The sequence below is a fragment of the Phaseolus vulgaris genome, chromosome 8, assembly GCF_051622355.1.
Source record: "Phaseolus vulgaris cultivar YP4 chromosome 8, ASM5162235v1, whole genome shotgun sequence".
Taxonomy (NCBI): domain Eukaryota; kingdom Viridiplantae; phylum Streptophyta; class Magnoliopsida; order Fabales; family Fabaceae; genus Phaseolus; species Phaseolus vulgaris.
In genome coordinates, this window is record NC_143505.1 from 53260262 (window position 1) to 53285725 (window position 25464).

Below are 25464 nucleotides of genomic sequence, written 5' to 3' on the forward strand. Positions count from 1 at the left end.
TCCAAATGAGAATTTAGTAAACGCTGTAAAACTAAAAAAATAGTCTCACGATTCATGAATCTAATTAAAACTAAAAAAATAGTCTCACGATTCATGAATCTAATTAAATAGGGAATATTTGTTTGAAAGTTAATCTAATTAAATAGGGATTTATGAAACAGGAATTTATTATGAGATATATGAAAAGTAAGATGCATGTTTGACATGAATGGTCCACTTGAGGTAATGGTAATGGTATTTACAGAATTGCAATGATGAGAAAAAGAAAAGAGAAATGAATTGGAATGAGTTGGTGATCTAAGTTTCCCCATTGCAGTGATGGTGGATGCCATTGCTGGGAACATTTTGGTAGTTGTTGTGCAGACAATTTAGACCCCATATCCGAATTGTCCGGTCATCACTAGCTGAGGCTAACATGTGGGGGTTTGCTGGGTTCCAGCTTACACAATTTACAGATCCTGAATGACCAGGCAATGCTTCTATTAGCTCCCCTGAGCTTCTGTGCCATATGTAAACCTACAAACAGACACCCACCCAACTTCAACTTTAATAGTTCTCCAAAGTTATTCAATACAACTCAGTATCATAAGAGCTTGGGTAAATAGTAGTGTCAATAACATTGCAGGGATCCTACATGCTGCATAAAATTGTTTCACATCCAAAAGTAAGAAGTTTACTAGCTGCAAAATTTCTATCAATCTAACATACATCTTGTATATACAATTATTTATTCCTCATTGAAGATCTACTAAACACCACAACTAAACTAGTAAATATGGATTTTCTTTGGTGCTACATTGACAAACTGAAGGCCTGGAACAATACAAAGAGGAAGGCCAAGGCAGCAGTTTCTGACCATTACAATATTGTAGTTGAATTCATTCAACTAGTATTATAAAGCTGTCCAGTATATATCAATCAAATTAAAAACACCACTCCATGGGTCTTTTATGTCTATTTTAATGAGCCTTTTTAGGCACACCTTACCATTTATTTTCACAACTTTTTAGAGCACTTTTGAAAATTGTGATTATTTTCTAGAACTATGATTAGACTACACATGCACCAAATTTTTGTAATAAAACACAGATTTAAAAAATAGAAACGATTATTCTTTGATTATATAAGAAACATACAAGCCTTTCAATTTGCAAATACTTTTCCCATTTTGATCAATGATATTAAGGATTCATACCTGTGAATCCTCACTTCCACTTGCAATAAAAGCTTGCTTAAGGCCACCAAAGCAAGACCTGATAATAAATCGGGCACTTCTATGACCTTTGTACTTGCCAACAAGCCTAGGATCGCCTTCAATGTTCCATAGATGTATTTCTTGATTCAAAAGATTAACCAACAAGAATTTGTTATCCTTTGATAAGGAAAAAGCCGTTATTGATTCATACTCTTCAATAAATCTCTCATTATTTGTTTCTCTATTGAACAACAGTACGGCATTGGATTTACAAATACTTAGAATCTCTTTCCCGTTATCCATGATTTCCAAATCAGATATCTTAAGGGTTTTTTTTCCTTTCCAAGACTCCACTTCTTTCCCATCTAAATCCCACATGCAAATGCTCTTGTCACTGAAGCCACAAAGTATATATTTCCCACATGGGAACCACGTACAGGAAACTAGGCCAGTACCAGCTTTTTCATAAATTTGGATGCATTTGCCAGTGGAGACATCCCAACGCCTAATAGCCTCCTCCACTCCACATGTGAGGAGCTCTTGGTCATTAGGACTCCATGAAACTGAAGAAACAGGTTTCTGGTGACCAGTCAATCTATGCTTTACAGTCAGTCCACCACTTACTCCAACCTATTTAAAAAAATTTAAAAAGTGACACCTGATTTCATAGCATTAAGCCGTATTTTATGTGTTAGAATGCAATTTTTTTGTCTTGATCAACAGGGGGGTTCTGAGATATGACGGAAAACATTGTAACTGCGATTTGAATTTGCAGTATGATGACTAAATCAAACACAGGCAATGAAGAAAATTTTAGCGGCAAATTAAAACATGGAAGAGCAGAAAAGAGAAAATGTAAATTATGAGATCAATATCAAATATTACCTCCCAAATTATTGCAGTTCGATCATTTGATGCTGAAGCTAAATATTTCCCATTATGTGAAAATTGTACAAACCAGACTTCATCATCATGTGCCTCTAATATCTGTTGCAATATTACCAAGAAAAGAAAATAAGATTAGAATGTAGATACTATCCATGCAATATGCAAAGTGAAGACAAGATGGTCATTGTAAATAGACGGCAAAAGGATGAAACCAGAAGACAAAGTCTGTACCTTACCTTGTCTCATTTCTCCTCCCTGGTTTTGGGGATTTGCTTTTTAAAGAAATTAGATTATAAATATCAAACCTATGTAAAAAATTGGGGATTGGTTCTGAAATAAATTAGATTCTACATCCATCTCATTTACAAGAAATGAAGAGTATTTTAATAAGTAAAAAATAATGAAGGCATTTTAGGTAGAAATTGCAGTAGTAAGTAGTGTAATTGCATATATATAGAGAGACAAATGCATGACACCCATAGAAATGGTACCTTGCCCAGATATCTCTTACTACGTAAATCTGGTGAGTAAGTTCCTACTAGCTGTGCACCAGTTGTCAGGATATTTAAATTTAGATTTTCCAATATTATTAGAAGCACCAACCATGGACTTCCATATGAAGATAAAGGGCATGGGTTTACATCAAAAAGACATCCTACTTTATGGTTAATGTCTTCTAATTGGAAGCAACTAGGTACTCTCAAAGAGTAAGAAGCAGGCCTATTGACAGGTCAAGGGCAAAAGCAATAGTCACATCCATTTCCAAGATGCCACCATTTCGCATTCACATTTCACAAATCTAGTAAACATTTATTTATTATCATGAAAAAATACAGGCGAAAGAGAGAAAAACTAACAGAGTTCTACTAAACATATCATTTTCTAACCTGTAATGTACTGGAAGGAATCTGATCTTTTCCACAATGATGATCTGAATATAATGACATCTCCTTGTCCAATGAATTATGAAATGGGCATGCCTCTCGTTGTAAGATAAGGGCTTGTTCAACTAGATGCTCCAACCTCTTTTCAGGTATCATTACTGTAGGGGGAAGCAGTTTCTGCAATTCCTCTAGAAGCTTTGACCGAGACCTCACCCTTGCAAGTCTAGGAGAAGGTGAAACAATGCAGGAAGAAAGTTCTCGAATTTTACTACTATTAATGCAAAGTGGAGCAATCTCCGTCCTCAAGGTCTTCAATGCTTCCATGACATTTTCCCCATTTAGAAGCTCAAAGAATTTCTGCTCCAATATTAAAAATGAGGCTGACCTGACCATGCTTTCATCTGCAAGAGCAATTTTACGTAATGTGGCTACACTGTCATCCCAATTCCCATCAAGTATTTGCTGCATAAAGATATTCACCCCAGGAGAGTGTAAAGGTATTCCAGACTCCTCCTCTAAATGTGCCCCACTCTTTCCGTAACCGAGAGAATATAAAGCCTTTGCAATTATCCTGACAAATTCCTCTTTCTTTATAACCCCTTTGGAACCAACAACTTGTTCGTCCCCTTTGGACGGTAGAGGCCGCGCCATGAAGTCCCTGGACAAGCCTCCAACAGGCTCTTTAGAAGAAGAACCGTTAGACAAGGCAACTAATCCTTTAGAGGATAACTTCATTCGCTTTAAAGCTGGTTCTTCATCTTCCACACCTCCCATGAAAAGTGCCCCTCAGCCCATATATAATTTCAGCAGCGCGATGAAACAACACAAACAACCATACAGCAAAGAAAATGCCTCTGAAAAACCACAAGGAAAACAATGTCTGCATGGAAAACAGCATCGACGACAGTAAGTACAATAAAACCAAGTCCTGAAACAACAGAACCTAAACCAGTAAACAAATTCCTCAAATTGAAACTAGCAACCTAGCACAAATTTCGAAAATGCCCACATATAGAAACACAAACAACAACAGTAAGTACAATAGAACCGAGTCCAGAAAAAAAGCTAAAACAGCAAACATATTCCTCAAATTCAAACATCATCACCATCAACAACAACAACAAAAACAATAATGCAAGCATCCGAGATTAGTTACTTGAAAGCACAATGTTTCAACCAATTTCATTTTCATCTACCAAATCAATAAGACCCCGCGATGCCTAGCAAACTCAAACACCATCATCTCGAAAGCGAAACCGAACTCAAAAATTGCGCAATAAATAAATAATATATAATAAATAAACAAACTATAATATGCATTTTCCTAGGAAATAAACAGAGACACGTCGAGCAAATCTGAAGAGTAACAGAAACAGGATAAGGTAGAAGAATCCGCATCAAAAGTCGCAGATCCAATAACATGAGAAGAATATTACGACGGTGATGATCCACCGACTTACCGAACAAGCAAAGCAAGGATCGGAATCAAAGTCTCAGACGCGATCGTCAGTTGAAAACCGCCGATTCCTTCTTCTTCTGCTGCTTCTTCACACACTCTTCAGTTACCAAAACCACACACACGCTCAAAATCCCAAACCTTCTTTCTGCTTATGCCTGCAAAGAATGATAATATATATATATAATATTTTTAATTATAACTATGAATTTTTGTATTGCTAATTTATAAATTCTTTAATTTATAGTAAATTATCAAAAGGTGCAACTGAATTAAATTTCTTATATAGGTTTTCAATTTGAATCCTGAAATGAAAAATAACTTGATTAAATAAAAATTATATTAAAAACAATGAATTACTTTTGTCCATAGAATTAAATTTCATAAGAAATAAAATTTTACTTGCTATCTGTTTCTTTCTCTTTCTAGTATTTTCTTTTTCCCTGTGAAGTTGTTGTGAAATGACAATAAGCACCCTTAACTACAAACAAACACTTTCTTCGCTTTGGTATATGCCTTCCTTGTTTCTTAAACCATCACGCCATTGCTTTCATGTTTTCACACGAAACTTCACTGTATTATATAAATTATACACTTTTTTTATAATAATGTTTTTAATTATACCATTATTAAATAGAAATAAAAAATTTAATTTTAATTAAAATATTAACCAATAGTGGTGGTGCATATATGTGTGCACATTGGATAGAAAGATGAGAATCGTGGACATTTTATATTATTGAGTCATATTCGTCTCAGACACTTCCACTCACTTCAAATATAAGAAAATGGATAACAAATTATTCACTATTTTTTTATTTTTCAAAATAAATGTTTTAGGATTAGATAGTACATGTACCTACCGACATAGAGAAACTATAAAAAAAACAGTGAGTGTTTCGAGAACCAATATTATAATCATGTTTCAATTAAGTTGTGATTTCAACATTTTTTAAGATACATGTAAGATTTAAAGTTTATATGGTAACAATTATCCATTGTGGTCCTATGTAGGTTTTATATAGTGCTGGTGGGTTTGGAAAATTTGTACAAAAAGTTTAAACCTTATTCATGTAAGTACACTAAAAAAACCAATTTTGTCTTTATCAAAAAATATTTTATTCTATAATCACATTAAATTTAAAAAAATTATGATATAAATTTGATTTAGAACTCATTATTAAGAAGTAAATTATGTAATTTATTATAATTTGATATTATATTTTATTAATATAGAATATAGAATCTTTAACATTTATTAATGAGAATCTTGTTATAGTTGACATAAGGTTTATAATTTTTTACCACCAAAATGTGGTTGGAATTTGTTTTAAATTAATGAAAACACATAATTATCTTAGTTTGGGTGATTTATATAGTTTGATTAAACTATTCATTAAGATTTCCATGATAGGATAATAATTTGATTAAACTTTATGGAATAGAACTTAAAATGCTTAAGCAGAGAAAGAAAAGGGGTTGGTGGGGTGTCTTTACAAGGGGATTCAGATACTTAATCCAAACAAGTCCCTTAAATTATGAAACTTGTGGACAAAAGGGAGGTTAGAGAACTCAAAACATAGATAACATGCACTTAAGAGGTTGATTTACACATAGCATATATATAACCTGCTATTGAAGTTTTTAAGCAACACTGAAAGAACTTGTTGTGCTCTCCACAAATTTTCTTGCTCCCTTAAACCACCTCTTGTCTCCAGCTTGAGCCTTGCAAATGTACAGTTTTCCATCTTTTACAGTTGCTCTAATGAGTTGGTGCTTCCCACCTTCATCTCCATCAGCTGTTCTTGTCAACACAGTCAAAGAATAGTACGGCTTCCCATCAACCACAGTTGTTGAACTCTCTAAGATGTTAGCCGTGGCAACAGCATTTGGATCAAAACCACCCTGGCCAATTCATGTTCAAAACTCAGTTAGGACATGCAATGCTGGTATTCAGTGATGTTCTTTTTCATCATCAATCACTTACCTCAGCTTGAGTTTCGCCAAAGAAGGCCTGTTTTCCTAGTAAATAATCCACCTGCAATGAGGAAAAACAGACTTTGAATGTCAGCCAGCTAGTAGAAACTGGTGTCACTGCCTTCAAAAGTTCATAGACTATACCATTTTTATTTTTGGATATATACTACAAAAGTTCATCAAACTGATCATAGACTGCCATTTTATTTTATTGAAAAAACTAGGAAAGTTAGAATTAGCAAGGGAGAAACAACTTTTTATCACTAAGTTTGGTCACTGATTCATTGATTTTGTTGGAACATGAAACATGAAAGTGCATTAATGGGGCTATAAGTGTTACTCATAGTGAGAAAATAGAAAGAGGTAGCACTAGTTTACAGAACAGATTTACCTTAGAGAGAAATTCTTCGGGTGAACCATAGTCAGTGATGGACTTCTTATCAGTTGGAGTCACTGTGACAACGACATTGCTGGTTGTATCGAAATTATCCTCATATCTAAGAACCTGGCCTCTGTACTCAACCTCTTTGCTTGGGTTCCACTTTGAGGGAATAGATAATTTGAATCCATCTCCATTGTATGGCTGGAAATCTGTGTTTGTCTTTGGTTTTCCAAACACATTGGCTGCAAGCAAAACAATCAAGTTGCTCAAATCAATTATGTCCCTCATTATTAAAGTGATCAAATCCATTTATGTTCCCCACCCAACCACTTCAACTCATGAGACAAACTTCATGGCCAAATGGATAATTCACTGAAGAGTCTATAATCTTAGCCAACTCCATTCTTTCAACTACAATTTCTACACAAGGTTTGAGCAAGCTTTATTCATCACTAGCCTAACCATCTTAGTTGATTTGGTCATCAACATCCACCATCCAAGCCTACCCTTGGATTGTATCCTATATGATGATCACTAAACTTATTTCATCTTAAACTCCACCAAGTACAAAAAAGTGGACAATTGACAAAATATCACTAAATCAAAAGAAGATTATAGTAACACTAGTCTAGTCACTAAGCAAGCAATTGCAAGTATTCATTTGGGTGGTCCATAAGTTGAAATGGCACCAAATATAGCATGTTTTCCTAAAACATGACATGATTTTTTCTACGAGTGGACACTATGAAGGATCATGATCATGCAAATGAATTTCATATAAATTTCGGTAGACATACACCTTACATACAAGTTACAGCTTAACATTTTTGGTCTTATTCTCCAATCAACTTCAATTCTAGTAGAAACTAGCATAAAAAACACTTAAACAACTCTATCCAAGTGTTGTCCATTTTAGTGGCATCATGGATATTGTTGCATGATGAAAAAAAAGAGAAAGTGATATACCAGCTTCACCATAGGCTGCATCTGCAGGTTGTACTTTGGAGCCAACAGCAGCAGCACCAATGAGCACAGTTAGAGCTAACCGGCGAGAGATAGGAGTGACATCATCCTCTTGGGGTGTTGTCTGTTTCTGTGCCTTGCACACAAGCTGGTTGGGCTTGGTGCTAACCATGATGCGTTGTGATGGAGATCTAGCTGGGGTGGTAAGGGCATGGTGGTGCAAGAAACATTGGGTAGAAGCCATTGAATTGAACTCTGATCTTTCTCTCACTCTTCTTCTGCTCTGTGATGAGACAAACTATGGTAGTAGGAACTTGGAGTGGATTGAGTTTGAAATTTGGAGTGTGTTATTTGGTTTTGGATATTGGATATTGGATTTTGGAATATTGGATTAGATTCTCGATGTGGGATAAGGTAATAGAGGCTCTCATTGGTGCCACGTCATTCTCATTTATGCCTCGCGATATACTCATCACTATTTCATCTACTACTTTAATGTTTTTGATTAAAAACTAACATCCAAATGCTTCTTTGTTTTAGATTTTTTTTTCTCAAATACTATTATTTAAATTTAACTCATCTTCTTGATTTAATTAAAAGTTTGATTATCGATATCCTTGAATATCTGGATGAGATTCATTAGTAACATTGAGAAGACTTTTAATACAATGAATGAAATTTTTATACCTATAATTTTTTATTCCATTAATGGTATACAATTATTGATTGATGAGATCAAACAAGTTATTTTTCTCATTTCATATAAAAATTAAAAATTAAAATTTTAAATTAAAAAATAGGATTATAAATTAATATAAGTTGTCAATATATTTTTTTATTCATATTTTTTATCGAGTTGGTCACTATCGATTCTAATATTATCTATCGATAATAATTTATTAGAAAAATTTAACAACATATATAATTTTCAATTTACAATCTCACTTTATCATTTTAGTTAAAATAAAATATAAATTTATAGTTGAATTCCTAATATCGTCAAATCAAATTAAAAATTTGTTTAAATAAAATAAATTTTAAAAATTGTAATATTAGTAAATATCAATATGAATTCAATTTTTAAGGTTTAGTATTGATTTTTTATCCGAACAAGTTATTTTCATGATTCCTTCCTATTGTTTAAATGACTTGTCTTTGTAATTATTTCTATCATAATAACATAAAATATTGATTCTAAACCATTTTTTCTATCTTGTATGGAATGGTAAAAGAAATTAAAACCTTTTCTATAAAAAAAACTATTTTGGTCCATCATTAACTTAATCATTTGTTTCTTTTCTAAATGTTAGAATACCTAAATATTTAGGGTTAGTAGGAAAATATTTTCATATTTTAAACTAATGATGCATTTTATATTTTAAATTAGCAAACCAAACACCTTTGAACAAATATACATTCATGCGTGAGAAAGTTGTTTGTAAACAAATTTGTATTCTTTGTGTTTTCTCTTGTTATTAAATTACCAATATATGAATGACTTCTAAACATATTTTTTTATTATTTTTTAGTCAATTTCAACTTACCAAAACATTTTTTTTTCTTTTTTTTTAATTTTTTTTAATCTTTTATAATTTTTGTAATCTTTATTAGACTAAATAATATTCTTATAATTAAGTAATTTGATTATATTATATATTTTATAGTGTTAGATACTTTTAAATATGTTTTACATTCGGAATGAAATATAATCACGAAAAAAAAAATCACGAATAAAAAATTTTGTGCACATAACTTAACTTATGCACTTAAGCTATAAGATTAAAAAAAAAGTCTAAATCCTAATATTACGTTTTAAAACCATAAACCACTGTGTTTGCTTTGTTATTGAGTGGGTTAAAGTGTCATGGATTGATTAAAAATCATAAGAAACCATTTATATTTTCATAATAGAAAATAATGCTATTATAATTAAAATTAATAATTAATATAAATGACAGCACTAATTAATTCATAGTAAATGTCACAACAAAGGAAGTTAATTGCTAGTGCACATTGACACTACAAGAAAAATTGAAATTACATACAGCCAAAATCCGTATGTAAGGTCCAAAATCCGTATGTAAAACAGGTTTATATACGAATTATATACGGGCAAAAATCCGTATGTAAAACTGTGTAGGTAAGCGTTACATACGGATTTATCCGTATATAATGCAAAAAAAAAAAAATCTTTTTTATTATTTCCGATTATTATTATTAGAAACCTATTGAAAGCCATCTGCAGAGACCAAGAAAAACATCAACCACTAGACCAGACAAGTTTTTTGATCATATTACCATTTTTATTATACATATTATTATTAATATAATTTATACATATTATTATTAATATAATTTATACTTATTCTTATTAATATAACTTATACACATTATTATTATTAATATAATTTATACTTATTATATTAATATAATTTATACATATTATTAATATAATTTATATATATTATTATTAATATAATTTATACATATTATTATTAATATAATTTAAACTTATTATTACTAATATAATTTATACATATTATTATTAATATAATTTAAACTTATTATTATTAATTTAATTTATACATATTATTAATATAATTTATACAATTTATAATAATAATAATAATATAAATTATATTCATATTATTAATATTATATTCAATATTCATATTCTTCATATTATATTCATATTATTGACATTATTCATATTATTAATAATATTAATAATATTAATAATATTTTTAATGTTATTAATAATATTTTTAATGTTATTAATAATATTTTTAATGTTATTAATAATATTTTTAATGTTATTAATAATATTTTTAATGTTATTAATAATATTTTTAATGTTATTAATAATATTGTTAATATTATATTCATATTATTAATATTATTAATATTATATTCATTTTATTGATATTATTAATATTATATTCATATTATTAGTATTATTAATATTATTAGTATTATTAGTATTATTAATATTATTAGTATTATAAAATATTATTAATATTATAAAATATTATTAGTATTATTAATATTATTTTTATTATTAATATTATTTTTATTATTAATATTATTTTTATTATTAATATTATTTTTATTATAAAATATTTTTAGTATTATTAATCATAATAATATACTAGAAGTTGACTGTTGTAGTGGTTAAGTTTTCCTTATTTGTATGTAATGTTGATTTTAATCCGTATATAATTCGCGTTTTTCTTGTAGTGTGAGGACTGTTTATTGAGAATTAATTGGAAATTTTTTCAAGATTATGATGTAAATTTAGCTTATAAAAATGTGTACTTGTAATTTAAGAAGGAAGATATATAAATTTTGAAATAAAAGTAAGTTTTATATTTTTAAATACTTTACAATTTTTTGAGTAATAAAAACTATAATTTTGATTTTCTCATGTGAGGATAAATCTCATAATTTATTATTTACTTTTTCAACTTTATTAAGTGTGAGTGTGACATACAATGATCATGTTTCTTAGGAGTGACTTTTGATTTCTTTTCCTTTTCTATTTTCTTTTTAAAACTAGTTGTATTATTTATGGTGTTATTTAGGGAACTTTTATCCTTTTTTTCTCTCTTTCTTTTTCATCATTTATTGTTGAATTAAATATTATTCTTCTTTAAAAGTATTTTTTTCATCCAAGAAATCTCATATCTACTAAAAATAAGGACATTTAGTATATAAAATGAATGTAAACCTTATCTTAAGACTGAACTTATAAGGTTGAATTAGATTTAAAGTTCACTTTTTAACAAGTGTCTATTGTAGCAAGAGTTTGTTAAATTTATTAAATCACTCAGTGTTAGACTACTCTGTGTAAATGAGTGTAAATCTCACCTAATGTATCATCATGATATCCACTATCAATATATTAAGTTATAATTTTTTTTCTTATAATTTTTCTTTATAATGATAAAATAATATTTGTTTATTGTAAGTAAATTATTCCATATGTATTCTTCCACACTTATTTTGAATTTACATTTTATTTATATTAAATGTTTTAATGTAATGTTAGTAACGGTTATTACTAAACACATTTTAGTTCTTATACTTTTACAAAATAAAATAATTGGTAAAAATGCTTATCACTTATGATGTTTTTTTAAAGTGTGGTTTGGATAAAGTTCTTTATGATTATTGTTAGAAGAAAATTATATGGAATTTGTTAAAAACTAAAAATTTAACGTGAAAAATAACTTTTTAAGGAAATTGTATGAGTTTTTTAAAAATAAATTATATATAAGTTAATTTCAACTTATAGAGAGAACTATTTTCACTTTTTCTTCTTCTTTCAAAATGTTTATAGAAGAACTTTAAAGCTTTCTTATTTCTACGTTGATACTTGGAACCGCTAGTTGTTGTTTGTCTCCACCAATAGTAGTTTTTTTTATATATACACATATTTTATAAATTAGATTAAAAAATTATATTTTTAATTAATATTAGAATTGAATTTTTTTTAAAACTTTGTTGGTTTTGACCTTCTGTTATAGTCATCAATCATCGATCTTCAGTTATTGTTCTTGATCTTGATTCAAGATGTTGGGATAATTACAGAAAACACTTGGATGTTCAAGTTAAGATCAATAATCAATGGTTGAAATATTGATTATTGTAATAAATACATACTTTATTTCATTATTGGACATGTATTTACAAATGAAAAAACATTTTCGACTCAGTGTTATTGAAAAAAGTTTCAAAAGACTAAAAAATCATTACTAGTTGTCTTTATGATTATAACTTATATGCAATAATAGATAGAATACATTTTTCAAAGTATAAAGTTTTTGTTAACTACTTTTATTTTATTTTATTTATAGTGTTATTTTAACCTACCTTAATTAATACAGTATTTTTTTTTTATAAAAAAATTGTATTTTAGAGATGAGTAGTGTAAGACATATGAATTAGTGTGATACATCATTGTTTACGCCTGGCTCGGACTCCGATAATCCAAATGGAAATGACGTGGATTTTCACGTGTTTTTCGTTTTCATTTCCACTTTACTACTTCCTTCTCAATTATCACTGCTTATTTATTACTATTAAAATATCATACCAGTACATTTTTATCTTTTTGTATAAAAATAATCATTCATTCTTCAAGAAATAAATAAAAAACATTATTTTATTAATTAACATAAACTATTTAATAAATATCTTATCTTTATTCCTACTACCTGACACTCACTGATTTATTTATTATCATCTTCACTACTATTTTCTTTATTTTTTTCTCCTAACATCTCATTATTAATTAATTAATAAACGAAATTAAACTCTTTTCAAAATTCTTTATACGTTACTAACTTTTGCATAGCTTTGTCCTTTTTCTTTCTGCAATTCATTCATTAAGCATCTCTTTCTCTCTCTCTCTCTCACACACACACTTCTCACTCAGTTCGCTACTTGGTTTCTTCTACACTACATTTCTCTCTGGTTTGTGCGCAAAACCTTTTTTTTTTTTTTCTTTCTGTTTTGGATGATGCAATTATTTAATTCATGCTTCTTGCTTGTTGCTGCTGCCTCTTTTGCTTTTCTTGTGCTTTTTTTTTCCTACTGTTTTGTTCAATTCACCCTACAATTCTGTGGTTAGGGATTTGCACGTGTGCTTAAACTTTGAATTTCTTTGGATGTTCTTGGTATGCGTTGCTGTGTGTCAAAATGTGGGTCTTTTTTATGCTTTTGAATAGTTGAAAAAACCTGCTACTTCTTTTTCTTTTCTGCTTTCCCAGTTTATATTTTTTAAAGAAAAGTTGAATTTTAGAGATTTTTTTTTTCTTTTCTCTTTAATTAAGAATTAAAATAGTTCTGTCTTAGGTAGGTTTTTTCCTCCCAACCAAACATAGCATTATAGTGAATGGAGGTGTTAGTCTACGTTTAGTGTTACAATTAGTCAGCCTTGGTAGAAGAACGCATTTAGAGTGCATTCACTCGCAGTGCTATCCATTTCACTTTTGCATTTGATCCTTTTTCATTCCAAGAAACAAATAAACCCCCTGTTCAGGCCTGGGAATGTGTGATACTAATTGAAGAGAGCATAGAAAAATAGTTAAAAGGATTGAGAAAGCTTATAGCTCGCTGAAGACAAGTTAAAGCCAAATTTGTTGCAACAATTACAACAACATACAGTTAGAAGACTTAATGCTGTTGAAGTAGTAAACTTGATGAAGCTTAATTACAGACGGGCTAAGTTAATTACTTGCTAGAGATGTTTCTTTTGTGGTCTTAGACCAATAAGACTTATTTCATTTTAGATGAGACAACATTTTTGTCTTTTTGAATATGTGACTAGGTGTCGGTAGTATGTTCTTCTCTTTTGTTCATGATTCAGGAAAAAGAAAACTGTATCTTATATTCATTTCATGTGTGTTGGTTTCTTATAAACGGTGATTGTCTGATGCTGCAGTGGTGTTAGGCATGATAGCTATTTCATACAGCATTTTGTGATGTTCTTTTTTGTCCGCATAAAAGTGCAGGAACAATGTCTGAGAAAATGACAGCTGAAAACCTTTTAAACACCCTTGTGGAAACAATTGCTGAGAAGCAAAAATCTGGATCATTTTTTGAAGACGAGAAGTCAAGCTCAGTGAGCTCCCAACTCAATAGACTGTTTGGACGCCAGAAACCTGTGCACCATATTTTAGGGGGTGGAAAATGTATGGCAGTTCTAGTTAATTTGCTGTAAAATCTATCATGGTGACTTTGACTTTTGAATTTCTTTTTGGGTTTTCCATTGAATGATGTAGCTGCCGATGTCTTGTTATGGAGGAACAAGAAGATTTCTGCTAGCGTTTTATCTGCAGCAACAGCTATATGGGTGCTTTTTGAATGGCTTAATTACAATTTCCTAACTCTTTTATTCTTTGTTCTGGCTCTCGGCATGCTTGGACAGTTTCTTTGGACAAACGCTTCTAGCTTGTTTAGCAGGTTATCCAAGCATCCTTTCTTCCCTTCTTTTGATGTCTGACTTTGTGCAAAAGATATTATGCTATTTTACATCTTAACCTTTTTTTTCTATGTCGGGTGACAGGAAGCCGTCTAAAGTTCCGCGTTTTGCCCTGCCAGATGATTTCTTCGTGAATATTGCAACTGCAGTTGGTGCGGAGGTTAACCGTGGATTGAGGTTTCTCCAAGATGTTTCATGTGGAGGAAACCTAAAAAGATTTCTCATTGTATGTATACTCTTACCTTTACTTGCTTTGTAATTGTTATTTACAGTCCAGGTTCATGATTTATGAGACATAGTTTCCTGGTTAAACCGATATTCACTTTATGACATCAGTGTTTGCTTTAACACTTGTTATTCAATCAATTGATCGATTCCATTTATTTTTGTTTGCTGCAATATCTTCTGCTTGTGACATGCTATTGATATTTGTCATCAAAATTGTCAACTGTTTCTTTTTTCCACTCAAATTTCTGCTATGGATTCTATATTAAATTGATGGATAAGTTTCCTTTCGTGGTAGTTTGTCAAATCAACTTAGCTGTATGTGACAGTATCCTCTAAAGAGTGTTCCTTTTGTGTGATTATGCTTGATTTTTATTACTTTGTTGTTACTAAAGATTTCCTCATTACTGTGCAAGAGCGTGTGGAGTTGGTATGATATAATTGAATTGGGGAAACAAGGATTTTAAATTGTAAACTTCATGGGTCAATATAGGCTGCTTTACAAGTTTTGGAATAGTATTGTATGACAAAATAATCAATATGGATGGTTGTATTAAGTATCCTTAAATGCACAACCATTATGATGCACTTTCTACTTTGCCATCCATTATTTTATAACTTGCTTTTAACTATTTATATATGATAAATTGTATTTATTTTTATATTTTGGTGCAAAGGAAACATATATGCTTTTTGTGTGGAATTTGTGATAGTGGTTATTACATCCTCAGGCTGTATTAAGCTTATGGGCTGGTGCTGTGATTGGGAGCTGGTGCAATTTTTTGACTGTCATGTATATTGGTGAGACCTGCTTTCTTTCCATCTATTGATATAGATTAGAACATGTTCACAGAGTATCATCTTGAATTTAATATTTGTACAAAGTTTGAATTTTTTTTTCAAATTTCAACTAATCCAACAAATAACTGCTCTATAAAAGGTGAATATTTGAAAGTAGGCTTAAATAAGTTTAAGTCTCCAAAATACTTTTTTAGTACCTAATAAATAATTTTTCATAATTGAGTACAAAATTATAAAATTTTGGTTGAAATTCCTGGAAAAAAAATACTTATTTATATTTTGTCCTCCATATTATATTGTTTCTTTTAAATTATTCCTAAACTATATTCAAATTTCTTTTTTTATTCCGCAATTTTTTTTTTATCATAACAATGAATATGTATGATGACGTATGTTACCCGAACAGGTAATAGAAGTAACTTAATGGATAACATTCTTCAATACTTTGTATTATGAGATACATGTTTTAATTAAACTCAGGCAGAACAGTAAAATTGACGCAGGTAACGCAAGGAATTAAAATTAAAATGTTTAATTTATTAGGTACTCAATTTTTTTAAAAAAATATTGAGTTATTATCATATATTAAGAACATGAAACTTATTTAAGCTTTCAGATTATGAAAATTATGTTATATTATGTCGGTACTGTATATTGGATTTTACAGCAGTATTTATGTTATATTCAGTTTGGTTGTTAATTGGTCTCTTTAACCTCTTATCTTCTACTTGTTTCATTTTTTTAAGGCATAGCTTTTGAAACTCTTATCCAATTTTCAGAAATAAAGTTTGATGTATTTTTCCATTTTAATTTTCCTATCTTATTGTGAAAAAATTAATATGGTATTGGAGTTTATCTTTGAGATTGGCCACCTACAAATATCTAGTACACAAAATGTTCATGTCTCGGCATAAGAGGAGTATGTTGTAAATTTGAGATCAACTATAAAGATAAAATCAATCTACAATTTGACTATACAAACTGATCTTGTGACTATGTGTTATACTTAAACTCACCTCTTAATATTAACCTCTTAATATTAACTTCTTAATATTAAGGATGGTTAAAGCAAATCATATTAACCTAAAATCTTGTAATTTTCGCTTGCCATAACTGCTGATATGCTTTCTGTTAAGTGTTTTCGGATAATATGCTGCTTCAATTACCCAATCTTATGTGGAAGCAAATGTAATGTAAGTTTTTGCTGACGGATATTGTTTTGTCGGATGCTGGATCTTTTTCTTCTGGAAGTTTAAATGCATGATATGGTACCTATTAAAAATTATATTTTTTGACAAATAACTTATATATAACTTGTTCAATTTCTAAGGTTTTGCTAAAATTTCTATTATGTTATATATAAGGTTTTGTTGCTGCACATACACTCCCAGTTCTGTATGAAAGGTATGAGGATCAAATTGATATCTTCGTGTACAAGGTGTTTGATCAGATGCAAAATCACTATCAGAAGCTGGATTCTGGGTTGCTTAGCAAGATCCCCAAGGGAAAGCTCAAAGGAAAGAAGTATGAATAGACTGTTCTTATGTAAATGGTTTGATTTTCCATATCCTTTGGCACTTGTGATGGAATTGGAAAAGATTGAATAATGTAACTAGGGAAAAATTCTACGTAGGGGTCTTTAAATTTGTTGTACTCAATATTTGACCTGGGATGAAGACTTCATTAACGACTATTGGACAAGGCACTTACAAGGGGTTTCATATTAACCCAGTTTAAAACCAAATACAAAGAAAATAAATATAAGGATGTGAGAGAGAAAGAGAAAGATATGAAAAAGAGAATTATTCAGTGTATCAACAACGGATAGAATACAGAAAAAGAAAAGAGTATTTGTAGTGCTCAAGAGTCAAGACTGTATAATTATGCAGTTATAACTGAGATGTAACATCTCCATTAAATTAATGGTGGGATTTAGTAAAAATCATTCATTTACGTGAGAAACTACTAAACGTTGCCAGTTAAGCAGCTATTTGAAGCCCAACAGGAACACGAAGGTGTAATTGTTTTTGTTGAATAACATCTTGAACAAAATACAGGTCTAACTAAAAATGCCTGGTTTTAGGCTACATGATGGGATTGGAGGCAAGTAGAACTACATCGAGATTATCAGATCGAATTGTTGGAATGGTTGAAGGAAGATTAACTTCATATACCAGATTTTGAATCCACTTGAGTTCAGTTAAAGCGGTAACAATGTTGCAATATTCAGTTTCAGTAGAGCTACGTGAGATGACTTTTGGTTTCCTTGAGAGTCATGCAATAGATTGGATCCAAGATACACAACAAGTCCTAAGGTTGATTTTCTATCATATAGGCCAGAGCTCTAGTTAGCATCAACAAATGTGTTGAGGGAGAGATGTGAGGAACGACGAAGATGAATGTGAGCTCTAGTTAGCATCAACAAATGTGTTGAGGGAGAGATGTGAGGAACGACGAAGATGAATGTCATAACTAGTAGTTCCAACTAGATAATGTTAAATTCTCTTGACAACTTTTCAGTGGTGGTGTTGAGGATTGTGCATGAATTGAAAAACTCGATTAACACTGTAGGCGAGTTCTGGTAGAGAAATGAGGATATATTGAAGAGATCCAACCACAGATCGATATAGGGATGTATCATCTATAGCATTTGTGGCATCTTTTATCAAGCGGGAGGTTGAAAACATCAATGTTGGTTAAGGCTTTGAAGAGGCCATGCTGGTTTTCTGAAGAAGATCAATAATATATTTTGTTTGGGAGAGATGTAAACCTCCACCAGTTGTCTAATGAGCTTCTACTCGCATTAAATAACGAAGACCCCGAGGTTCTTTAAGCCAAAATGTTGACTAAGAGATTGGATGAGCAGTTGGATCGCATTATTTGAGTTCCCTATGATGAGAATATCATATGCCTAAATTAAAACAAATAGTATGATATTGTTTTTATAATGAAGAAATAATGAATGATCACTTTTGGTTGAACTAAAACCAAGAGAAATTAGAGTTGCAGTTAGCTTGTGAAACCATGATCTTGGTACCTACTTTAATCCGGAGAGAGCTTTGTTGAGCTTACAAACAATGTTAGAATCACCAATTTCAAACTCGGGAGGTTGAATCATGTAAACAGATTCCTCTAGATCCCCATACAAAAAAGCATTGTTTATATCTATTTGATTTACAATCCAATTGAAGTGTAAAGCAATGGTGAGAATTATACGTATCGTTTCAAGTTTTATAACAGGGTTGAATGTTTCAAAATAGTCAAAACCTGGTTTCTAATGAAAGCCTTTGGCAACAAGACAAGCTTTGTTCCTTTGGAAAGAACCAACAACATTGTATTTGATTTTAAAAGTCCATTTGCAACTTATGGGTTGAACTACAGTAGGAAGAGAGGTTAGAACCCACGTGTTATTGGTTTGTAATGCAACAATTTCTTCTTACATGGCTGATAACCATTGAAGATGATGTAAAGCATCTTTGGTTGACTTGCGTAAGACAAAAATATTATTAGCAGTGAAAGTTCATGGTTTAAAACTCCTACTTTGGCCCGTGTTATCATATGATGAATATTTTGAGACTCATCATTGTATGAGGTGTTAACGACCAAAGTTGTGTCAGGTGAAGAGGGTATGCTAACCAATGGGGAAGACCATGAAGAGGAAAATTCCACATGGTGTTGCTGAGTGTCCAAGGAAAGAGACAAACATTCATCATTGGTGTGCTGAATATCACAAGAGGACTAATGAATTTTTACAACAAGTGCACCGTGTTGTTAGAAGTAATAATTTCTCCCTAAGGACGAATATCGAACCCACAAGAAACAGTTGAATAATCAAGTAAAAGATTCACTAAATAGAAAACAGAATAATAAAGTTTGTTGGAGTTTGTTAAGATTGCAATGATTAATAAGAAAACAAGTCAAAGAGTTTGTTGCTTCAATTGGAAAAATAAGGATTAGTGTTTCTTCTTTCTCACTAAATTATATTTCGATTAACATGACAATATTGTATCATTTGATTGATATTGATGCCCGTATAAAAATCATTTATATTGATTTCTTGCATATAAAATTATTAAGATGTCTCCTAAATATCGATTGCTCGCATATTTATAAAAACTTATCAATAAGATCTGACTGATAGCAATTAACATTTCAAATTTATTCCTAGCATTAAAATATGTTAAGAATTATCATTTGAGTTAGAAACTTAGAAGTACTTTCCAATCAAATCTAAATTTCAAGATCAAGGCGAACAAGCATTACTAACAAAATGATAATACCAATCATCAATACAAAAAATATTATGTTTAGATATCATCTCAATGCATAAGAGTTCAAACAAATTACTCTCAATCCCAAAGGATAGAATTAGCCACACATGATGGCTGTTACAAACAGGGAGAGTAAGAAAAGAAGATCTAGGATGTTTATCCTTGACGAAAATCTGTTGGTACTGCTACATATACTGATCTCACTACAAATAATATGTTTTCTTTAAAGCATTTACTTCATGTTCCCACTATCTCAAAAAGTTTGTTAAGTGTTTCTAAGTTTGCAAGTGATAATAATGTACTTTTCGAGTTCCATGCTGGTACTTGTCTTGTAAAACGTTAGGGAACAACTGAGATCCTCATACAAGGCAAGCTTAAGCATGACCTTTATATCTTTCCCAATCTTGTTCATACTATTGATTGTTCTGCTTACACCTATGATATTACACCATGCTTATCTACATATCATATTTGGCACTCACGATTTGGTCATGCACAATCTAAAGTGATTCAACAAATTATGAAATAATTTAATATACCTTACACTGCTAAGCGTGAATTTTGTGAATCTTGCGTTGTTTGGAAAATCCCATCAACAACCCTTTATTGCTTCTCAAACTTTATATCCAAAACCTTTACAAAAATTGTTTTCATAGATATTTGGGGGCTCACATCTACACTTGTTATTGCTTGTTATTACATTGCTTTTGTGGATGCTTACACTAGATATGTTTGGTTCTACTTAATACAAAGCAAAATCACAATTTCTAATTGTTTTCAAATCCTTCAAGTTATACGCGAAAAACCAAACTGGTTTTCAACTTCTAAGCATTCAAACCGATAATGTCAAAAAGTTTGTATGTTTTAAATATTTTCTTTCCTCTCATGGTATAAACCATCGTTTAACATGCTCTCACACGCATGAACAAAATGGTTCAGTTGAGCGTAAACATATGCATATAGTTGATATAGGTTTAACCTTCCTTGCATGCTCTGCTTTACCCATGCATTTTTGGGGTTATGCCTTTAATACAATTGTGTCTATTATAAATGTTTTGCCTTTAATACAATTGTGTCTATTAAAGAATCACAGTCCTTATCATTTCTACAAAATTTTTGGATTGTATGTTATCCGCTTCTTAAACCTATAATCAACATAAAATGAGTTTTCGTTCATCCTTGTGTTTTTCTTGGCTATACTTCTAATCACAAAGGTTATCTTTGCCTATCACCTACTGTTCGTATGTACATCATTCGTCATGTTATTTTTGATGAAAATGTTTATCCATATGCTCTCTCTTCTAACTTCTTTTCCTCTATTTCATCTAAAACTACTAGCTCATCCACTTCTACCCTATCTTAACCATCTTTCAGAATTCGTCATTGATAAGTGCTAGATTTCAGTAATATTTCATATTAAAATACAGGCACTTATGGATATTAATTGATAACGTAACCATAAAATAATCCTTAATTTATGAATTTATACATTTTTACATATTTTTTTATTTTAATTTGAATAAGAACGATTTATTCCTAAATTTATGTTAATTTCAGGATTCTAGGGAAGAATGGAGATGATTGGGCAAAAGGAAAATATACAAAGCTAAAAAGGAAAAGCTGAAAAGCACCAACACTCACCAAAGCTCGCCCAAACTCGCCTAAGCCAAATGCCCCCATAGGATATCGCCCAAGCGAGCTCAATCTCGCCCAGACGAGATCACTCTAGTGACATTGGCCTTTTTTCGTGTAACTTGCCCAGGCGAGTCCAATAACGCCCAAGCGAGAAGTCACTTAACCCAATTAGGTTAAATATGAGGCTTGAGGCACAACCCTTGACACGAAAGATTGAGAGGAAAACACCATTGAATGAATTGTAATCCAATTGGTAAAATAGGAGGTGTTTGAAATTGATAGGTAACCTTGAACCATTACCTATAACAACATTTTCAGAACCTATGTAAGGTGTTTTGGTTGAAAGATTAGTGTTACGAGCAGTGAGGTGATGAGAAGCACCACTATCAAGGTACCCAAGTGGATCATGAAGACTAGACGGTGTCCCAAGAATCGATGGTTCATCATCACTAAGAGACAAAGCAAAATGAGTTGTGTTAGCAATAACTTGAGAGTGAGATGAGGTATCAAACTTATGCCGACAATGGAGAGTAGTGTGCCTAGTTTTTTCGCATATTTGAGATGACACACATGAAGAAAAGGTATTTGGTGGCATTTTTTTTATAGTTCTTGGAGTTGGAAAAACGTGGTTTGGAAGAGAAACGTTGTTTATCATTATCAGAGGTGTAGTTCGAAGAAAACGGCTTGGTGCGAGTATAATTTGTATTTGAAAATGAAGAGGGAACAAAAGAAACATTTGCCTGCAGAATCTGATCCACAAAATGCTTGGCTTTTTCGATATCTCCTTCTTGAGCAAGGAAAATAGATTCAATGTATTCCACCGTATAGGGGTCAAGACGTGAAGTTACTGACGTGATGAATGGATCTTATTCATTGGACAACCCATCTAGTATGGCTTCAATGATCCTCTGTAGAAATTGGGCACCCAACAACAGTTAAGTTGTCCATTGTTTTCTTGATTTCAAAAAGGAAAGTAGCTACAAAATGTTCTTTCTTGGGGGTGCATAGAAACTGATTGTGTTTCTTGATCTGATCTCTTGTTTATGATGCATAATAAGTATGAACTTGACGAGAAGAATCGAAGCCAACCATTTTTGTAAGAATACTAGAAGTCATTGAAGCCAATAGCCATGCAATGATTGATTGATCTTATCGATTGTAAGTGATATATTTGGGATTGATGGAAGAGGTAGAACTACCTTATAGAGTAATAAGGTGTGATGGGATACACAATCCTTCCAAGAATTGTAAAAGATTCATGCTGCGTAGAGTTGCGGTGACTTGTTGTCTCCAAACTAAGAAATTATCGGTGTCAAGATTCAAGGGTATGAGAGTATGAATGATATAAGGAATAAAGATTTTAGTTTTGGAAGAATTTTTTTTGGAACTGGTAGCAATGGTTGATGATGAAGTCATAGGATGCTTTGATACCATATAAGGATATGAGAGAAAAAAAAAAGATATGAAAAAGATAATTATTCAATGCATTAACAACGTATAAAATAAAATAAGGAGTATTTGTAGTACTCAAGACTACATAATTATGCAGTTACATGCTCCTATACGTAACAAGGAAATGATGGAACTGGATTTTTCAAATAATAACTCATTCAATTTCAATTCTTTAAACTAAAAAAAATTAAAATTGAATCAATATAAATGTGATATATATATATATATATATATTTATTTTGTGATGGTAGTGTTTATTTATGACAGATTTTGAAGTGTTTTGTGAAGATTTTTTTTTGTTAAACAAATATATTTTTAGTAGTGAGACGAGTATTATATCATGTTGAAATAATAAAGCTTTAGGTATAAAAAAGAAGAAACTAAAAAAATATAAACTATAATTAATATACTCTTGTAATGTTATAATTTGGTAATAACTTCATAAAACTTAGATTATCAAGTATTTTTATACTAATAATATATTTAAATAAACTGTGATAATAAATTGAATTTCAAGAAATAATATCAAGAAAAATATACTAAAAATAAGGATTAAATGTGTTTTTTATTTCTATTTTTTTACTTCAAAATTGATTAATTATATTTTTAAACTTTAAAAATAATATGTGAGTTATATCTTTCTACCAACTTTGTAATAATAAAAACATTAAATTTAAGTATAAAGAAGAACTAAAATCACATATCATATGAATTTAGTCTTTATATTAACTTTGTACCGATAAAAATAGTTACTAAGTATTAAATTTAAGTATAAAGGGCTAAATAATGTGTTAAAGAAATCTGAGAAATAAATTCATCAATTTGAAAATATAAGAATAAAAAACATATTAAAAAAATAAGAATAAAAAATATATTTTCCCCTAAAGCTAATGTTGGATATTTTAATAGATTCTAATAATTTTAACCCTATGAAATATAGGACCAATTTATTTTGTATTTACTTAAAAAATACTCATTTAATAGATTTATATCTTCTTGTGTCTTTATCTAATCCGCTTATTTTTTAAAATAAATAAATTATATTTATTTCAATAAATAAATTTATGTTAAATAAATTATCTATATTTAGATAAATAATTATTTAAAAAATTATGATTTCAAGCATACTTATTAACAAAGCTATCTATAATTGTTTTATTGAGACAGAGATGTGATGTATTTGAAAAGTGAGGAAGGAAAAATAATGAAGCAAAGATGTATGTGAAAAGTCCCAGTTTTGGCCAAAACCTATGTTGTAAAGGTTTTTAACCCTTTGCTGAGATGTTTTTGGCATATCCAAGTCATCCAAGAGCATGTGACCAAGAAGCTCAAGCGTGTGTGCAGCTCTTAACTCCACATGTTCATTGCGTTCTGCACCAAGATTCCATGAGCTTGCCTCATGTTTTGGGCCCTCACTGTCCACCATGGAAGTTTGTATGGTCAGAAGCTTCACCACCTCAGCCATTGCCCCTCTTCATCTCTTCAACAGTTGCATTCCAACAACAAAACAAAAACCAAAAGTGCCTCGTTGGTAGAACAGAAAGAACAAAGAAAGCAAACTTCTCTTTCAGAAAATCTGGCACAGAAAAAAATGCTATAATTCTCACACATTCTTTTCAAAACAACTCTTACCATTTAAGATAGAAAGACATTAATTAGTTTCAAATGACACCTAGCTAGTGATACAAGAAAGAAAAAGAGCCCTAAGTATAATATATTATAGATGGTAAAGAAAGATAAGAAAACTAAGAGACAGAAATGTTCATTAATTATTGCTTGACAGAAAAATATAAGAAAAACAAAAGTATATTACAAGGGGTGTTTTGAAAATGTGCTGTAAGTGTAGCACTGTCCATTTTGGAATATGTTAAAAGCCACCCCACATATTACTTTTGCTTTTTTATTTATTTTTTAAAATGCAATTTTCTAGTGTATAAATGTGAAGACTCATGAGCTCATTGAGTCAACAACCTAGTTCACAACCGAGGCATCTGTCATCTGTGTAACAACAATGATGTTCTTTGTTTGTAAGGAATATGGTCTGGTCTTGAGCAATGACTGGCCTGCAACTCATGACTTCCACAACTTTCATGAGGGTGATGATGATGATGATAATGGTGTCATCGATGTGGCTCCAGCTGCATAGAATTTGGCATCATATATATATATATATATATATATAATCAGTAGATGAGTAGGAGGCACTGAGGAATAATATAGATATAGTAGCCAGTGTAAGCTTCTTTAGTTGCTTAGTTTCATTTGTTTTTGCTGAAAATTTGTGTTGGAAGGTAGGGTTTATGCTTTGAGTCAACAAGGTGACATAATAATATATGTTTTATTTGTATTC

General features: G+C 30.6%; 3 protein-coding genes across 6 annotated transcripts; 1 reads left to right on the forward strand and 2 right to left on the reverse strand.

The window, feature by feature from the left end:
- Positions 1 to 149: 149 nt before the first annotated feature.
- LOC137823768 (WD repeat-containing protein 26 homolog) lies at positions 150 to 4908 on the reverse strand. 3 transcript variants are annotated; one of them, XM_068629029.2, is made up of 5 exons: positions 4428 to 4908; positions 2971 to 3847; positions 2081 to 2182; positions 1196 to 1825; positions 150 to 516 (listed from the first exon to the last, which is right to left on the reverse strand). In XM_068629029.2, exons 2-5 carry the CDS (start codon positions 3739 to 3741, stop codon positions 298 to 300), a joined length of 1722 nt encoding a protein of 573 aa, XP_068485130.1. In that variant the 5' UTR covers positions 3742 to 3847; positions 4428 to 4908; the 3' UTR covers positions 150 to 297. The 3 variants fall into 3 exon arrangements, with proteins under 3 accessions (XP_068485130.1, XP_068485131.1, XP_090149988.1); XM_068629030.2 differs by having other exon boundaries at positions 150 to 637; positions 4428 to 4592; XM_090293862.1 differs by lacking the exon at positions 1196 to 1825 and having other exon boundaries at positions 4428 to 4592.
- Positions 4909 to 5936: 1028 nt separating this feature from the next.
- LOC137827178 (oxygen-evolving enhancer protein 2, chloroplastic) lies at positions 5937 to 8183 on the reverse strand. The gene is made up of 4 exons (XM_068633400.1): positions 7749 to 8183; positions 6792 to 7024; positions 6411 to 6461; positions 5937 to 6328 (listed from the first exon to the last, which is right to left on the reverse strand). Exons 1-4 carry the CDS (start codon positions 7987 to 7989, stop codon positions 6068 to 6070), a joined length of 786 nt encoding a protein of 261 aa, XP_068489501.1. The 5' UTR covers positions 7990 to 8183; the 3' UTR covers positions 5937 to 6067.
- A 4899-nt stretch (positions 8184 to 13082) lies between these two features.
- On the forward strand, positions 13083 to 17449 carry LOC137825962 (reticulon-like protein B8). Of its 2 annotated transcripts, none has more exons than XM_068631782.2 (6): positions 13083 to 13220; positions 14256 to 14440; positions 14531 to 14711; positions 14815 to 14956; positions 15687 to 15756; positions 17121 to 17449. In XM_068631782.2, exons 2-6 carry the CDS (start codon positions 14266 to 14268, stop codon positions 17288 to 17290), a joined length of 738 nt encoding a protein of 245 aa, XP_068487883.1. In that variant the 5' UTR covers positions 13083 to 13220; positions 14256 to 14265; the 3' UTR covers positions 17291 to 17449. The 2 variants fall into 2 exon arrangements, with proteins under 2 accessions (XP_068487883.1, XP_068487882.1); XM_068631781.2 differs by having other exon boundaries at positions 13097 to 13220; positions 14261 to 14440.
- Positions 17450 to 25464: the final 8015 nt, after the last annotated feature.

What these genes read in the sequence shown, in the direction of transcription:
- LOC137827178 (XM_068633400.1), bottom strand. Translation starts at nt 7,989, where the DNA reads ATGGCTTCTACCCAATGTTTCTTGCACCACCATGCCCTTACCACCCCA. An exon ending in CCGAAGAATTTCTCTCTAAG is followed by an intron (nt 6,462 to 6,791) that starts GTAAATCTGTTC and finishes TCCTCATTGCAG; the next exon opens with GTGGATTATTTACTAGGAAA. An exon ending in TTGGCGAAACTCAAGCTGAG is followed by an intron (nt 6,329 to 6,410) that starts GTAAGTGATTGA and finishes TGAATTGGCCAG; the next exon opens with GGTGGTTTTGATCCAAATGC.
- LOC137825962 (XM_068631782.2), top strand. Translation starts at nt 14,266, where the DNA reads ATGTCTGAGAAAATGACAGCTGAAAACCTTTTAAACACCCTTGTGGAA. An exon ending in GCTTCTAGCTTGTTTAGCAG is followed by an intron (nt 14,712 to 14,814) that starts GTTATCCAAGCA and finishes GTCGGGTGACAG; the next exon opens with GAAGCCGTCTAAAGTTCCGC. An exon ending in TTTGACTGTCATGTATATTG is followed by an intron (nt 15,757 to 17,120) that starts GTGAGACCTGCT and finishes GTTATATATAAG; the next exon opens with GTTTTGTTGCTGCACATACA.
- LOC137823768 (XM_068629029.2), bottom strand. Translation starts at nt 3,741, where the DNA reads ATGGGAGGTGTGGAAGATGAAGAACCAGCTTTAAAGCGAATGAAGTTA. An exon ending in GAACTGCAATAATTTGGGAG is followed by an intron (nt 1,826 to 2,080) that starts GTAATATTTGAT and finishes TTTTTTAAATAG; the next exon opens with GTTGGAGTAAGTGGTGGACT. An exon ending in GTGGAAGTGAGGATTCACAG is followed by an intron (nt 517 to 1,195) that starts GTATGAATCCTT and finishes GTCTGTTTGTAG; the next exon opens with GTTTACATATGGCACAGAAG.